This window comes from Telmatherina bonti, assembly GCF_933228915.1.
Source record: "Telmatherina bonti genome assembly, chromosome: 24".
In the NCBI taxonomy this organism is placed as follows: Eukaryota; Metazoa; Chordata; class Actinopteri; order Atheriniformes; family Telmatherinidae; genus Telmatherina; species Telmatherina bonti.
This window is the reverse complement of record NC_136633.1, coordinates 2,162,755-2,180,577: the sequence shown is the minus strand read 5'-3', so window position 1 is coordinate 2,180,577 and position 17,823 is coordinate 2,162,755. Positions and strand designations below refer to the sequence as shown.

The 17,823-nt window shown below is 50.0% G+C and overlaps 1 protein-coding gene across 1 annotated transcript in view; it reads right to left on the bottom strand.

The window, feature by feature from the left end:
- LOC306773877 (arf-GAP with GTPase, ANK repeat and PH domain-containing protein 1-like) overlaps positions 1-17,823 on the bottom strand; it is a gene marked incomplete at its 3' end in the record, with an annotated part of 87,316 nt that overhangs the window by 389 nt on the left and 69,104 nt on the right. Inside the window, exons 4-6 of the mRNA XM_079263821.1 lie at positions 7,239-7,324; positions 4,478-4,619; positions 4,258-4,342 (exon numbers count right to left, since the gene is read on the bottom strand). Of these exons, the coding sequence (XP_079119947.1) occupies positions 4,258-4,342; positions 4,478-4,619; positions 7,239-7,324 (313 nt within the window). The remainder of the gene's footprint in view (positions 1-4,257; positions 4,343-4,477; positions 4,620-7,238; positions 7,325-17,823) is intronic.

The window sequence follows — 17,823 nt, the reverse complement described above, 5'->3', positions numbered from 1 at the left end:
CACACATCACCACACTGGAGACATCACACATCACCACACTGGAGACGTCACACATCACCACACTGGAGACGTCACACATCACCACACTGGAGACGTCACACATCACCACACTGGAGACATCACACATCACCACGCTGGAGACGTCACACATCACCACGCTGGAGACGTCACACATCACCACACTGGAGACGTCACACATCACCACACTGGAGACATCACACATCACCACACTGGAGATGTCACACATCACCACACTGGAGACGTCACACATCACCACGACTGGAGACATCACACATCACCACACTGGAGACATCACACATCACCACCTGGAGACGTCACACATCACCACACTGGAGACGTCACACATCACCACACTGGAGACGTCACACATCACCACACTGGAGACATCACACATCACCACACTGGAGACGTCACACATCACCACACTGGAGACGTCACACATCACCACACTGGAGACATCACACATCACCACGCTGGAGACGTCACACATCACCACACTGGAGACGTCACACATCACCACACTGGAGACGTCACACATCACCACACTGGAGACGTCACACATCACCACACTGGAGACGTCACACATCACCACACTGGAGACGTCACACATCACCACACTGGAGACGTCACACATCACCACGCTGGAGACGTCACACATCACCACACTGGAGACGTCACACATCACCACACTGGAGACGTCACACATCACCACACTGGAGACGTCACACATCACCACGCTGGAGACGTCACACATCACCACACTGGAGACGTCACACATCACCACGCTGGAGACGTCACACATCACCACAGCTGGAGACGTCACACATCACCACACTGGAGACGTCACACATCACCACACTGGAGACGTCACACATCACCACACTGGAGACGTCACACATCACCACACTGGAGACATCACACATCACCACACTGGAGACATCACACATCACCACACTGGAGACGTCACACATCACCACACTGGAGACATCACACATCACCACACTGGAGACGTCACACATCACCACACTGGAGACGTCACACATCACCACACTGGAGACATCACACATCACCACACTGGAGACGTCACACATCACCACACTGGAGACGTCACACATCACCACACTGGAGACATCACACATCACCACACTGGAGACATCACACATCACCACACTGGAGACGTCACACATCACCACACTGGAGACGTCACACATCACCACACTGGAGACATCACACATCACCACACTGGAGACTTCACACATCACCACACTGGAGACGTCACACATCACCACACTGGAGACGTCACACATCACCACACTGGAGACATCACACATCACCACACTGGAGACATCACACATCACCACACTGGAGACGTCACACATCACCACACTGGAGACATCACACATCACCACACTGGAGACATCACACATCACCACGCTGGAGACATCACACATCACCACACTGGAGACATCACACATCACCACACTGGAGACATCACACATCACCACACTGGAGACGATCACACATCACCACACTGGAGACATCACACATCACCCCTCACACATCACCACGCTGGAGACGTCACACATCACCACACTGGAGACATCACACATCACCACACTGGAGACGTCACACATCACCACACTGGAGACATCACACATCACCACGCTGGAGACGTCACACATCACCACACTGGAGACATCACACATCACCACGCTGGAGACATCACACATCACCACGCTGGAGACATCACACATCACCACACTGGAGACATCACACATCACCACACTGGAGACATCACACATCACCACACTGGAGACATCACACATCACCACGCTGGAGACGTCACACATCACCACACTGGAGACATCACACATCACCACACTGGAGACGTCACACATCACCACACTGGAGACGTCACACATCACCACACTGGAGACGTCACACATCACCACACTGGAGACGTCACACATCACCACACTGGAGACGTCACACATCACCACGCTGGAGACGTCACACATCACCACACTGGAGACATCACACATCACCACACTGGAGACGTCACACATCACCACGCTGGAGACATCACACATCACCACACTGGAGACGTCACACATCACCACGCTGGAGACGTCACACATCACCACACTGGAGACGTCACACATCACCACACTGGAGACGTCACACATCACCACACTGGAGACGTCACACATCACCACACTGGAGACGTCACACATCACCACACTGGAGACATCACACATCACCACGCTGGAGACGTCACACATCACCACACTGGAGACGTCACACATCACCACTCTGGAGACGTCACACATCACCACACTGGAGACGTCACACATCACCACACTGGAGACATCACACATCACCACACTGGAGACGTCACACATCACCACACTGGAGACATCACACATCACCACACTGGAGACGTCACACATCACCACACTGGAGACGTCACACATCACCACACTGGAGACGTCACACATCACCACACTGGAGACGTCACACATCACCACACTGGAGACGTCACACATCACCACGCTGGAGACGTCACACATCACCACACTGGAGACGTCACACATCACCACGCTGGAGACATCACACATCACCACACTGGAGACGTCACACATCACCACACTGGAGACGTCACACATCACCACGCTGGAGACATCACACATCACCACACTGGAGACGTCACACATCACCACGCTGGAGACGTCACACATCACCACACTGGAGACGTCACACATCACCACACTGGAGACGTCACACATCACCACACTGGAGACGTCACACATCACCACACTGGAGACGTCACACATCACCACGCTGGAGACGTCACACATCACCACACTGGAGACGTCACACATCACCACGCTGGAGACGTCACACATCACCACACTGGAGACGTCACACATCACCACACTGGAGACGTCACACATCACCACACTGGAGACGTCACACATCACCACACTGGAGACGTCACACATCACCACGCTGGAGACATCACACATCACCACACTGGAGACGTCACACATCACCACGCTGGAGACGTCACACATCACCACACTGGAGACGTCACACATCACCACACTGGAGACGTCACACATCACCACACTGGAGACGTCACACATCACCACACTGGAGACGTCACACATCACCACACTGGAGACATCACACATCACCACGCTGGAGACGTCACACATCACCACACTGGAGACGTCACACATCACCACTCTGGAGACGTCACACATCACCACACTGGAGACGTCACACATCACCACACTGGAGACATCACACATCACCACACTGGAGACGTCACACATCACCACACTGGAGACATCACACATCACCACACTGGAGACGTCACACATCACCACACTGGAGACATCACACATCACCACACTGGAGACGTCACACATCACCACACTGGAGACATCACACATCACCACGCTGGAGACGTCACACATCACCACACTGGAGACGTCACACATCACCACTCTGGAGACGTCACACATCACCACACTGGAGACGTCACACATCACCACACTGGAGACGTCACACATCACCACACTGGAGACGTCACACATCACCACACTGGAGACATCACACATCACCACACTGGAGACGTCACACATCACCACGCTGGAGACATCACACATCACCACACTGGAGACGTCACACATCACCACACTGGAGACGTCACACATCACCACGCTGGAGACGTCACACATCACCACACTGGAGACGTCACACATCACCACACTGGAGACGTCACACATCACCACACTGGAGACGTCACACATCACCACACTGGAGACGTCACACATCACCACGCTGGAGACATCACACATCACCACACTGGAGACGTCACACATCACCACACTGGAGACATCACACATCACCACACTGGAGACATCACACATCACCACGCTGGAGACATCACACATCACCACACTGGAGACATCACACATCACCACACTGGAGACGTCACACATCACCACACTGGAGACATCACACATCACCACACTGGAGACGTCACACATCACCACGCTGGAGACGTCACACATCACCACACTGGAGACATCACACATCACCACGCGACACGAGACAAGAGGAGAGCCCCCCAGCAGACTTGTGCAGAGCTTGACATCAAACCCTGCACAAGTCTGCTGATTAGCCATTGATTTGAATCAGGTGTGTTGCAGCAGGGAAACTCCTAACATTTGCAGGGCTGTGGCACTGAAGGAGCGGAGTTCCGACCCCTGCTGCAGAAAGAGCAGACAGCTGCACTGCTGCTGGATGGCCACTAGATGGCAGCAGAGCTTCAAACACACACAGTCCTGAGGAGAAAGCTGATGGGAGGTAGGGGGAGGGGGGAGTAGGGAGAAGGGGGGGGGGGGGGGGGGGGGGGGGGGGGTGCAGGCGTGTAAACGAGTCAGACCTTGTGTTCCAACCAGGACCAGCGGCAGGTCGGCGGTGTTCCTGTAGTTAGCCAGGCGGGTGAAGTAATGATACACTGTCTTAAAGCTGGACTCATCCTCCAGACTGAAGACGAAGATGACGGCGTCGACCCACAGCGCAAACTGCACACACACACACACACACACATACACACACACACAGACAAAAGCAGAGTTTTGTATGATAAGAGTCCTGCTGAGGCAGAAGCAGGTGAGACATGGAGACAGGCAGAGAGAAAACAGGTGAATTATTCATAAATCTGGCAGTTTTCTGTCTAGACACATCACATCTGGTTGTGGTCAGGAATAAAAACCTGACCTGACCCACTTCTGACCTGGTGCTCCTGCAGTCACGCAAAACCACTCAGAATCAGACAAAAAGCAGCCATTTACTGGGAGAGATCTGCTTCACACGTTGGCAAAAGTCTAAGTAAATAAATAAACAGATTAATAAAATAGATGGATAAATAACTAGATAAATAGATGAATACATAAAAATAAAAATACAGAGATAAATATATATATATAAATACATAAATAAATGACTAAAATCCATCCATCTTCTGCCGCTTATCCGGGGTCGGGTCACGGGGGCAGCAGCCTAAGCAGGGAAGCCCAGACTTCCCTCTCCCCAGACACATTTGCCAACTCTGCGGGGGGATCCCGAGGCGTTCCCAGGCCAGCCGAGAGATATAATCCCTCCAGCGTGTCCTGGGTCTTCCCCGGGGTCTCATGACCATAGGTGAGGGTAGGAACGTAGATCGACTGGTAAATCGAGAGCTTCGCCTTCTGGCTCAGCTCCTTCTTCACCACAACAGACCGGTGCAGAGCCCGCATTACTGCAGACGCCGCACCGATCCATCTGTCCATCTCGCGCTCCATCCTTCCCTCACTCGTGAACAAGACCCCGAGATATTTAAACTCCTCCACTTGAGGCAGGACCTGACTCCCGACCCGGAGAGGGCAATCCACCCTATTCCGGCTGAGGACCATGGTCTCAGATTTGGAGGTGCTGATTCTCATCACAGCCGCTTCACACTCGGCCGCGATTCGCTCAAGTGAGAGCTGGAGATCACGACCAGACGAAGCCAACAGGACCACGTCATCCGCAAAAAGCAGGGACCCAATCCTGAGGCCACCAAGTCGGATCTCCTCAACCCCTCGGCTGCACCTAGAAATTCTGTCCATATAAGTTATGAACAGAATCGGTGATAAAGGACAGCCTTGGCGGAGTCCAACCCTCACCGGAAACGGATCCGACTTACTACCGGAAATGTGGACCAAGCTCTGACACCTGTCGTACAGGGACCGGACAGCTCGTACAAGGGGGTCCGGTACCCCATACTCCCGGAGTACCCCCCACAGGAGCCCCCGGGGGACACGGTCGAACGCCTTCTCCAGGTCCACAAAACACATGTAGACTGGTTGGGCAAACTCCCATGCCCCCCCCAGGACCCCAAAGAGGGTATAGAGCTGGTCCACTGTTCCGCGACCAGGACGAAAACCACACTGCTCCTCCTCAATCCGAGATTCGACTATCCGGCGGACCCTCCTCTCCAGGACCCCTGAATAGACCTTACCATGGAGGCTGAGGAGTGTGATTCCCCTGTAATTGGAACACACCCTCCGGTCCCCCTTCTTAAAAAGGGGGACCACCACCCCAGTCTGCCAGTCCAGCGGTACTGCCCCCGATGTCCACGCGATGCTGCAGAGGTGTGTCAGCCAGGACAGCCCCACAGCATCCAGAGCCTTAAGGAACTCCGGGCGGATCTCATCCACCCCCGGGGCCTTACCGCCAAGGAGCTTTTTAACCACCTCAGAGACTTCAGCCCCAGAGATAGGAGAGTCCACCCCTGAGTCCGCCAGCTCTGCTTCCTCATCGGAAGACATGTTGGTAGGATTGAGGAGGTCTTCGAAGTATTCCTTCCACCGACCCACAACGTCCCGAGTTGAGGTCAGCAGCCGCTTCGCCCGTCGGTACCCATCAGCTGCCTCCAGAGTCCCACAGGCCAAGAAGGCCCGATAGGACTCCTTCTTCAGCTTGACGGCATCCCTCACTGCTGGTGTCCACCAACGAGTCCTGGGATTACCACCACGACAGGCACCAACGACCTTGCAGCCACAGCTCCGGCCAGCCGCCTCAGCAATAGAGGCACGGAACACAGCCTATTCAGACTCAATGTCCCCCGCCCCACCCGGGACATGTTCGAAGCTCTGCTGAAGGTGGGAGTTGAAGCTCGCTTTGACGGGGGACTCAGCCAGACGTTCCCAGCAGACCCTCACAACACGTTTGGGCCTGCCAGCTCTGACCGGCTTCCTCCCCCACCATCTGAGCCAACTCACCACCAGGTGGTGATCAGTTGAAGCTCCGCCCCCCTCTTCACCCGAGTGTCCAAGGCATGTGGCCACAGGTCCGACGATACAACTACAAAATCCATCATCGAACTGCGGCCCAGGGAATCCTGACGCCAGGTGTACATATGGACACTCTTATGCTGGAACATGGTGTTCGTTATGGACAATCCATGACGAGCACAGAAGTCCAATAACAAAACACCATTTGGGTTCAGAGGGGGGGGACCATGCCTCCCAATCACACTTAATCTGCATGAAGCGTCATTCTGTGAAGTCTTCTCCATTTACGCTCAGCGCCATGTCCCAACCGTTCCCCCAGGGTCCGGGACACAGGACCCCCACCTGGACCCAGTAGGACAGGTAAAGGTGTTTTTCAGCAGAACCTACCTGGGCCTCCGGGGGGCCGCCTTCATCTCTGATGAGCAGCAGGTGACTCTGACCGTCCACCACAATCTCCTTCTTGAAGCGACCACCTGCAGAATACGAGCAGAGGTCAGTACAGCTCCTGGTCCTAATCCATCGGACTGATGGGGATCGAACTGGTCTCGATGGGGATGGACCGGACCGATGGAGATGGACCGGACCGATGGGGATGGACCGCAATGTTGGGGATGGACCGGACCGGTGGGGATGGACCACAATGTTGGGGATGGACCGCAATGTTGGGGATGGACCGGACCGATGGAGATGGACCACAATGTTGGGGATGGACCGGACCGGTGGGAATGGAACGCAATGTTGGGGATGGACCGGACCGGTGGGGATGGACCGCAATGTTGGGGATGGACCGGACCGGTGGGGATGGACCGCAATGTTGGGGATGGACCGGACCGGTGGGATGGACCGCAATGTTGGGGATGGACCGGACCGATGGAGATGGACCGGACCGGTGGGGATGGACCGCAATGTTGGGGATGGACCGGACCGGTGGGGATGGACCGCAATGTTGGGGATGGACCGGACCGGTGGGGATGGACCGCAATGTTGGGGATGGACCGGACCGGTGGGGATGGACCGCAATGTTGGGGATGGACCGGACCGGTGGGGATGGACCGCAATGTTGGGGATGGACCGGACCGGTGGGGATGGACCGCAATGTTGGGGATGGACCGGACCGGTGGGGATGGACCGCAATGTTGGGGATGGACCGGACCGGTGGGGATGGACCGCAATGTTGGGGATGGACCGGACCGGTGGGGATGGACCGGACCGGTGGGGATGGACCGCAATGTTGGGGATGGACCAGACCGATGGAGATGGACCGGACCAATGGAGATGGACCAGACCGGTGGGGATGGACCGGACCGATGGAGATGGACCAGACCGGTGGGGATGGACCGGACCAATGGAGATGGACCGGACCGATGGAGATGGACCAGACCGGTGGGGATGGACCGGACCGATGGAGATGGACCAGACCGGTGGGGATGGACCGGACCGATGGAGATGGACCAGACCGGTGGGGATGGACCGGACCAATGGATATGGACCGGACCGATGGAGATGGACCAGACCGGTGGGGATGGACCAGACCGGTGGGGATGGACCGGACCAATGGAGATGGACCAGACCGGTGGGGATGGACCGGACCAATGGAGATGGACCAGACCGGTGGGGATGGACCGGACCGATGGGGATGGACCGGACCGATGGAGATGGACCAGACCGGTGGGGATGGACCAGACCGGTGGGGATGGACCGGACCGATGGAGATGGACCGGACCAATGGAGATGGACCGGACCAATGGAGATGGACCGCAATGTTGGGGATGGACCGGACCAATGGAGATGGACCGCAATGTTGGGGATGGACCGGACCGATGGAGATGGACCGGACCAATGGAGGTGGACCGGACCGATGGAGATGGACCGGACCAATGGAGGTGGACCGGACCGTTGGGGATGGATCAGATAAATCGGACCGGTGGGGTGAGATACGATGAGGCTACAAGTTAGAGTGATCAGAGAGATTGATGAAGATGATGGGAGGGGGTGGGAGGGGAGGGGGGGGGTGCAGCTGAAACAAACACCTGAATGATGACCAGTCAGAACCGAACACAATGACTCAGCTGTTTCTTGGCGATCCTGGTGGTGCATGTTGGGACGTGTGGTGGGTGTTAGTGTGTGCAGCTCTCTGTGGGAACCAGCGTCTCTTCCCGAGGAGTTACAGGAAGTGGCTGCAACTAAAAATGGAGCCTGGACAGGATTTGGGTCGGATCGTCAGGACGGGCGGCTCTCCAAACGGCCCGGACGAGTGTCAGCCAGCCGTATGGCAGCAGCAGAGCATGAGGAGATCTCCGCTCCCAGTAATGATACGGTGCATGTTTAAACTGTGGCCATGATGGGGGCCAGCCAACACACACACACACACACACACACACACACACACACACACACACACACACACACACACACACACACACACACACACACGGCGGTTTTTCCATCATCCACATTCCTGTAGAATGGAGCTGATATTTAAAGCAACTCGTCTCAGGAAAGTGCAGCTTCATACGAGTTGCTTCGTAAACTGCTGAACTTTATCAGTGAGTCTGGAGCTGCTGTGGGACGACGGGTTTCCACCACACCTGGAGACGCACAGGTGTGGTCTCCCAGTACAGGTAGGAGGCAGAGCAGGACCACAGGTCCCGTCCTCCACATCTACTTCCTGTAACAGTAGTCCAGCACACCTGGATGACATGAAGGTCTCGTTGCCAGGTCTGTGCAGAGCTGAATGACATGAAGGTCTCGTTGCCAGGTCTGTGCAGAGCTGAATGACATGAAGGTCTCGTTGCCAGGTCTGTGCAGAGCTGAATGACATGAAGGTCTCGTTGCCAGGTCTGTGCAGAGCTGAATGACATGAAGGTCTCGTTGCCAGGTCTGTGCACACCTGGATGACATGAACGTCTCGTTGCCAGGTCTGTGCACACCTGGATGACATGAAGGTCTCGTTGCCAGGTCTGTGCAGAGCTGAATGACATGAACGTCTCGTTGCCAGGTCTGTGCACACCTGGATGACATGAAGGTCTCGTTGCCAGGTCTGTGCAGAGCTGAATGACATGAACGTCTCGTTGCCAGATCTGTGCACACCTGGATGACATGAACGTCTCGTTGCCAGGTCTGTGCAGAGCTGAATGACATGAACGTCTCGTTGCCAGGTCTGTGCACACCTGGATGACATGAAGGTCTCGTTGCCAGGTCTGTGCACACCTGGATGACATGAAGGTCTCGTTGCCAGGTCTGTGCACACCTGGATGACATGAAGGTCTCGTTGCCAGGTCTGTGCAGAGCTGAATGACATGAAGGTCTCGTTGCCAGGTCTGTGCAGAGCTGAATGACATGAACGTCTCGTTGCCAGGTCTGTGCAGAGCTGGATGACATGAACGTCTCGTTGCCAGGTCTGTGCACACCTGGATGACATGAAGGTCTCGTTGCCAGGTCTGTGCAGAGCTGAATGACATGAAGGTCTCGTTGCCAGGTCTGTGCAGAGCTGAATGACATGAAGGTCTCGTTGCCAGGTCTGTGCAGAGCTGAATGACATGAACGTCTCGTTGCCAGGTCTGTGCACACCTGGATGACATGAAGGTCTCGTTGCCAGGTCTGTGCACACCTGGATGACATGAAGGTCTCGTTGCCAGGTCTGTGCAGAGCTGAATGACATGAACGTCTCGTTGCCAGGTCTGTGCACACCTGGATGACATGAAGGTCTCGTTGCCAGGTCTGTGCAGAGCTGAATGACATGAACGTCTCGTTGCCAGATCTGTGCACACCTGGATGACATGAAGGTCTCGTTGCCAGGTCTGTGCAGAGCTGAATGACATGAAGGTCTCGTTGCCAGGTCTGTGCACACCTGGATGACATGAAGGTCTCGTTGCCAGGTCTGTGCACACCTGGATGACATGAAGGTCTCGTTGCCAGGTCTGTGCAGAGCTGAATGACATGAAGGTCTCGTTGCCAGGTCTGTGCAGAGCTGAATGACATGAACGTCTCGTTGCCAGGTCTGTGCAGAGCTGGATGACATGAACGTCTCGTTGCCAGGTCTGTGCACACCTGGATGACATGAAGGTCTCGTTGCCAGGTCTGTGCACACCTGGATGACATGAAGGTCTCGTTGCCAGGTCTGTGCAGAGCTGAATGACATGAACGTCTCGTTGCCAGGTCTGTGCAGAGCTGAATGACATGAACGTCTCGTTGCCAGGTCTGTGCACACCTGGATGACATGAAGGTCTCGTTGCCAGGTCTGTGCAGAGCTGAATGACATGAACGTCTCGTTGCCAGGTCTGTGCACACCTGGATGACATGAACGTCTCGTTGCCAGGTCTGTGCAGAGCTGAATGACATGAACGTCTCGTTGCCAGGTCTGTGCACACCTGGATGACATGAACGTCTCGTTGCCAGGTCTGTGCAGAGCTGAATGACATGAACGTCTCGTTGCCAGGTCTGTGCACACCTGGATGACATGAACGTTTCGTTGCCAGGTCTGTGCACACCTGGATGACATGAAGGTCTCGTTGCCAGGTCTGTGCAGAGCTGAATGACATGAAGGTCTCGTTGCCAGGTCTGTGCAGAGCTGAATGACATGAAGGTCTCGTTGCCAGGTCTGTGCAGAGCTGAATGACATGAACGTCTCGTTGCCAGGTCTGTGCAGAGCTGAATGACATGAACGTCTCGTTGCCAGGTCTGTGCAGAGCTGAATGACATGAAGGTCTCGTTGCCAGGTCTGTGCAGAGCTGAATGACATGAACGTCTCGTTGCCAGGTCTGTGCAGAGCTGAATGACATGAACGTCTCGTTGCCAGGTCTGTGCAGAGCTGAATGACATGAACGTCTCGTTGCCAGGTCTGTGCAGAGCTGAATGACATGAACGTCTCGTTGCCAGGTCTGTGCACACCTGGATGACATGAAGGTCTCGTTGCCAGGTCTGTGCAGAGCTGAATGACATGAAGGTCTCGTTGCCAGGTCTGTGCAGAGCTGAATGACACAGCGCTAAAAGCCAACTGCTCCTACACACCGCAGTTGTTGTTTGTCAATTATCGTTTTTATTTGTCCAGAACCTGCAATGGAAAAGCAGCTACAGCGTCTGGGTAAGACCTTCACTGCCCCCTACAGGCCTGGCTGACTCTCTATATCACTTCCAGTCCCGGTCTGCGGGACTGGAAGTGATATATTACTTTATTACAGGGAAGTGTTGTCATGGAAACAGCATATACGATGTGTACCAGGACAGGTAGATGTTTCAGACTTGAGGCGACACCAGGATTCATGTTGCTGTTTGTCATTAGCGAGAACACATCAACTTCCTGACAGGGAAAGCCGACACTCCCCTTCACTTCACCTCGACTCAACATCAATATATGTGGTCAGCCAATCACACGGCAGCAGATCAATGCTTTTATTCATGTACATGGTGAAGATCAACGCTTCAGGATGCTACTGGTGGGCGGTTTTATGTCCGTCCCACCTAAAATCCAGCTGGTTCTGAAGGAATCAGGTCCGACCTGATACGAGGCAGGTGGACCTGACCAGCGTGGAGGGAGAAGGGTTAGGGTTAAAACAACTACCTGTCGTAGAGGCAAAGTTCTGAGCTCATAGGTCGGTTTCACGCAGCAGGTCAGGACTTTGTGTATGAGCAGGGCAGTAAGGACGTCCAGAGACCGACGAGACATCTGGAGGAGGCCAGGACCAGCTTTTGACCAGTTAAACCATCAGAGACAACTAGTCAGGATGGTTAAACCATGTTAAACCAGGAGGTTTCAGACCGTTTATCGTTTCAGACGTTTATCTGCATCAGCTGATGGGGATGAAGACGAGGATGAAGAGGAAGAGGAGCTTCAGCAGCAGGTGGAGTTCAGACATCTTCAGTCTGAACATGTGTTGTTGGTAAAAAGCAAAAATATAAACTGGAATCAACTGGATTATAATGGACTAGACTGAACTGGAATGAACTGGATTAAATGGACTAGACTGAACTGGAATGAACTGGATTATAATGGACTAGACTGAACTGGAATGAACCGGATTATAATGGACTAGACTGAACTGGAATGAACTGGATTATAATGGACTAGACTGAACTGGAATGAACCAGATTAAATGGACTAGACTGAACTGGAATGAACTGGATTATAATGGACTAGACTGAACTGGAATAAACCGGATTATAATGGACTAGACTGAACTGGAATGAACCGGATTATAATGGACTAGACTGAACTGGAATGAACCGGATTAAATGGACTAGACTGAACTGGAATGAACTGGATTATAATGGACTAGACTGAACTGGAATGAACCAGATTAAATGGACTAGACTGAACTGGAATGAACTGGATTATAATGGACTAGACTGAACTGGAATAAACCGGATTATAATGGACTAGACTGAACTGGAATGAACCAGATTATAATGGACTAGACTGAACTGGAATGAACCAGATTAAATGGACTAGACTGAACTGGAATGAACTGGATTATAATGGACTAGACTGAACTGGAATGAACCGGATTATAATGGACTAGACTGAACTGGAATGAACCGGATTATAATGGACTAGACTGAACTGGAATGAACTGGATTATAATGGACTAGACTGAACTGGAATGAACCAGATTAAATGGACTAGACTGAACTGGAATGAACTGGATTATAATGGACTAGACTGAACTGGAATAAACTGGATTAAATGGACTAGACTGAACTGGAATGAACTGGATTATAATGGACTAGACTGAACTGGAATGAACCGGATTAAATGGACTAGACTGAACTGGAATGAACTGGATTAAATGGACTAGACTGAACTGGAATATAATGGACTAGACTGAACTGGAATGAACTGGATTATAATGGACTAGACTGAACTGGAATGAACCGGATTATAATGGACTAGACTGAACTGGAATGAACCGGATTATAATGGACTAGACTGAACTGGAATGAACTGGATTATAATGGACTAGACTGAACTGGAATGAACTGGATTATAATGGACTAGACTGAACTGGAATGAACCGGATTATAATGGACTAGACTGAACTGGAATGAACTGGATTATAATGGACTAGACTGAACTGGAATGAACCAGATTAAATGGACTAGACTGAACTGGAATGAACTGGATTATAATGGACTAGACTGAACTGGAATAAACTGGATTAAATGGACTAGACTGAACTGGAATGAACTGGATTATAATGGACTAGACTGAACTGGAATGAACCGGATTAAATGGACTAGACTGAACTGGAATGAACTGGATTAAATGGACTAGACTGAACTGGAATGAACTGGATTATAATGGACTAGACTGAACTGGAATGAACCGAATTATAATGGACTAGACTGAACTGGAATGCACTGGATTAAATGGACTAGACTGAACTGGAATGAACTGGATTATAATGGACTAGACTGAACTGGAATGAACTGGATTAAATGGACTAGACTGAACAGGAATTAACTGGATTAAATGGACTACACTGAACTGGAATGAACTGGATTATAATGGACTAGACTGAACTGGAATGAACTGGATTATAATGGACTAGACTGAACTGGAATGAACCGGATTATAATGGACTAGACTGAACTGGAATGAACTGGATTATAATGGACTAGACTGAACTGGAATGAACTGGATTAAATGGACTAGACTGAACTGAAATGAACTGGATTATAATGGACTAGACTGAACTGGAATGAACTGGATTATAATGGACTAGACTGAACTGGAATGAACCGGATTATAATGGACTAGACTGAACTGGAATGAACTGGATTATAATGGACTACACTGAACTGGAATGAACTGGATTAAATGGACTAGACTGAACTGGAATGAACTGGATTAAATGGACTAGACTGAACTGAAATGAACTGGATTATAATGGACTAGACTGAACTGGAATGAACCAGATTAAATGGACTAGACTGAACTGGAATGAACTGGATTATAATGGACTAGACTGAACTGGAATGAACTGGATTATAATGGACTAGACTGAACTGGAATGAACCGGCTTAAATGGACTAGACTGAACTGGAATGAACTGGATTAAATGGACTAGACTGAACTGGAATGAACTGGATTATAATGGACTAGACTGAACTGGAATGAACAAGATTAAATGGACTAGACTGAACTGGAATGAACTGGATTATAATGGACTAGACTGAACTGGAATGAACCGGCTTAAATGGACTAGACTGAACTGGAATGAACCGGCTTAAATGGACTAGACTGAACTGGAATGAACCGGCTTAAATGGACTAGACTGAACTGGAATGAACCGGATTAAATGGACTAGACTGAACTGGAATGAACCGGATTAAATGGACTAGACTGAACTGGAGTGAACCGGATTATAATGGACTAGACTGAACTGGAATGAACCAGATTAAATGGACTAGACTGAACTGGAATGAACCGGATTAAATGGACTAGACTGAACTGGAATGAACCGGATTATAATGGACTAGACTGAACTGGAATGAACTGGATTATAATGGACTAGACTGAACTGGAATGAACTGGATTATAATGGACTAGACTGAACTGGAAAGAACTGGATTAAATGGACTAGACTGAACTGGAATGAACTGGATTATAATGGACTAGACTGAACTGGAATGAACTGGATTATAATGGACTAGACTGAACTGGAATGAACCGGATTATAATGGACTAGACTGAACTGGAATGAACTGGATTATAATGGACTACACTGAACTGGAATGAACTGGATTAAATGGACTAGACTGAACTGGAATGAACTGGATTATAATGGACTAGACTGAACTGGAATGAACCAGATTAAATGGACTAGACTGAACTGGAATGAACCGGATTATAATGGACTAGACTGAACTGGAATGAACCGGCTTAAATGGACTAGACTGAACTGGAATGAACCGGATTAAATGGACTAGACTGAACTGGAATGAACCGGATTAAATGGACTAGACTGAACTGGAATGAACTGGATTATAATGGACTAGACTGAACTGGAATGAACCGGCTTAAATGGACTAGACTGAACTGGAATGAACTGGATTATAATGGACTAGAATAAACCGGATTATAATGGACTAGACTGAACTGGAATGAACCAGATTAAATGGACTAGACTGAACTGGAATGAACTGGATTATAATGGACTAGACTGAACTGGAATGAACTGGATTATAATGGACTAGACTGAACTGGAATGAACCGGATTAAATGGACTAGACTGAACTGGAATGAACTGGATTATAATGGACTAGACTGAACTGGAATGAACCGGATTATAATGGACTAGACTGAACTGGAATGAACTGGATTAAATGGACTAGACTGAACTGGAATGAACTGGATTATAATGGACTAGACTGAACTGGAATGAACTGGATTATAATGGACTAGACTGAACTGGAATGAACTGGATTAAATGGACTAGACTGAACTGGAAAGAACTGGATTATAATGGACTAGACTGAACTGGAATTAACTGGATTAAATGGACTACACTGAACTGGAATGAACTGGATTATAATGGACTAGACTGAACTGGATTATAATGGACTAGACTGAACTGGAATGAACCGGATTATAATGGACTAGACTGAACTGGAATGAACTGGATTATAATGGACTACACTGAACTGGAATGAACTGGATTAAATGGACTAGACTGAACTGGAATGAACCGGATTAAATGGACTAGACTGAACTGGAATGAACCGGATTAAATGGACTAGACTGAACTGGAATGAACTGGATTATAATGGACTAGACTGAACTGGAATGAACCGGCTTAAATGGACTAGACTGAACTGGAATGAACTGGATTATAATGGACTAGAATAAACCGGATTATAATGGACTAGACTGAACTGGAATGAACCAGATTAAATGGACTAGACTGAACTGGAATGAACTGGATTATAATGGACTAGACTGAACTGGAATGAACTGGATTATAATGGACTAGACTGAACTGGAATGAACCGGATTAAATGGACTAGACTGAACTGGAATGAACTGGATTATAATGGACTAGACTGAACTGGAATGAACCGGATTATAATGGACTAGACTGAACTGGAATGAACTGGATTAAATGGACTAGACTGAACTGGAATGAACTGGATTATAATGGACTAGACTGAACTGGAATGAACTGGATTATAATGGACTAGACTGAACTGGAATGAACTGGATTAAATGGACTAGACTGAACTGGAAAGAACTGGATTATAATGGACTAGACTGAACTGGAATTAACTGGATTAAATGGACTACACTGAACTGGAATGAACTGGATTATAATGGACTAGACTGAACTGGAATGAACTGGATTATAATGGACTAGACTGAACTGGAATGAACCGGATTATAATGGACTAGACTGAACTGGAATGAACTGGATTATAATGGACTACACTGAACTGGAATGAACTGGATTAAATGGACTAGACTGAACTGGAATGAACTGGATTATAATGGACTAGACTGAACTGGAATGAACCAGATTAAATGGACTAGACTGAACTGGAATGAACCGGATTATAATGGACTAGACTGAACTGGAATGAACCGGCTTAAATGGACTAGACTGAACTGGAATGAACCGGATTAAATGGACTAGACTGAACTGGAATGAACCGGATTAAATGGACTAGACTGAACTGGAATGAACTGGATTATAATGGACTAGACTGAACTGGAATGAACCGGCTTAAATGGACTAGACTGGAACTGGAATGAACTGGATTATAATGGACTAGAATGAACCGGATCATAATGGACTAGACTGAACTGGAATGAACTGGATTAAATGGACTAGACTGAACTGGAATGAACTGGATTATAATGGACTAGACTGAACTGGAATGAACTGGATTATAATGGACTAGACTGAACTGGAATGAACTGGATTATAATGGACTAGACTGAACTGGAATGAACTGGATTATAATGGACTAGACTGAA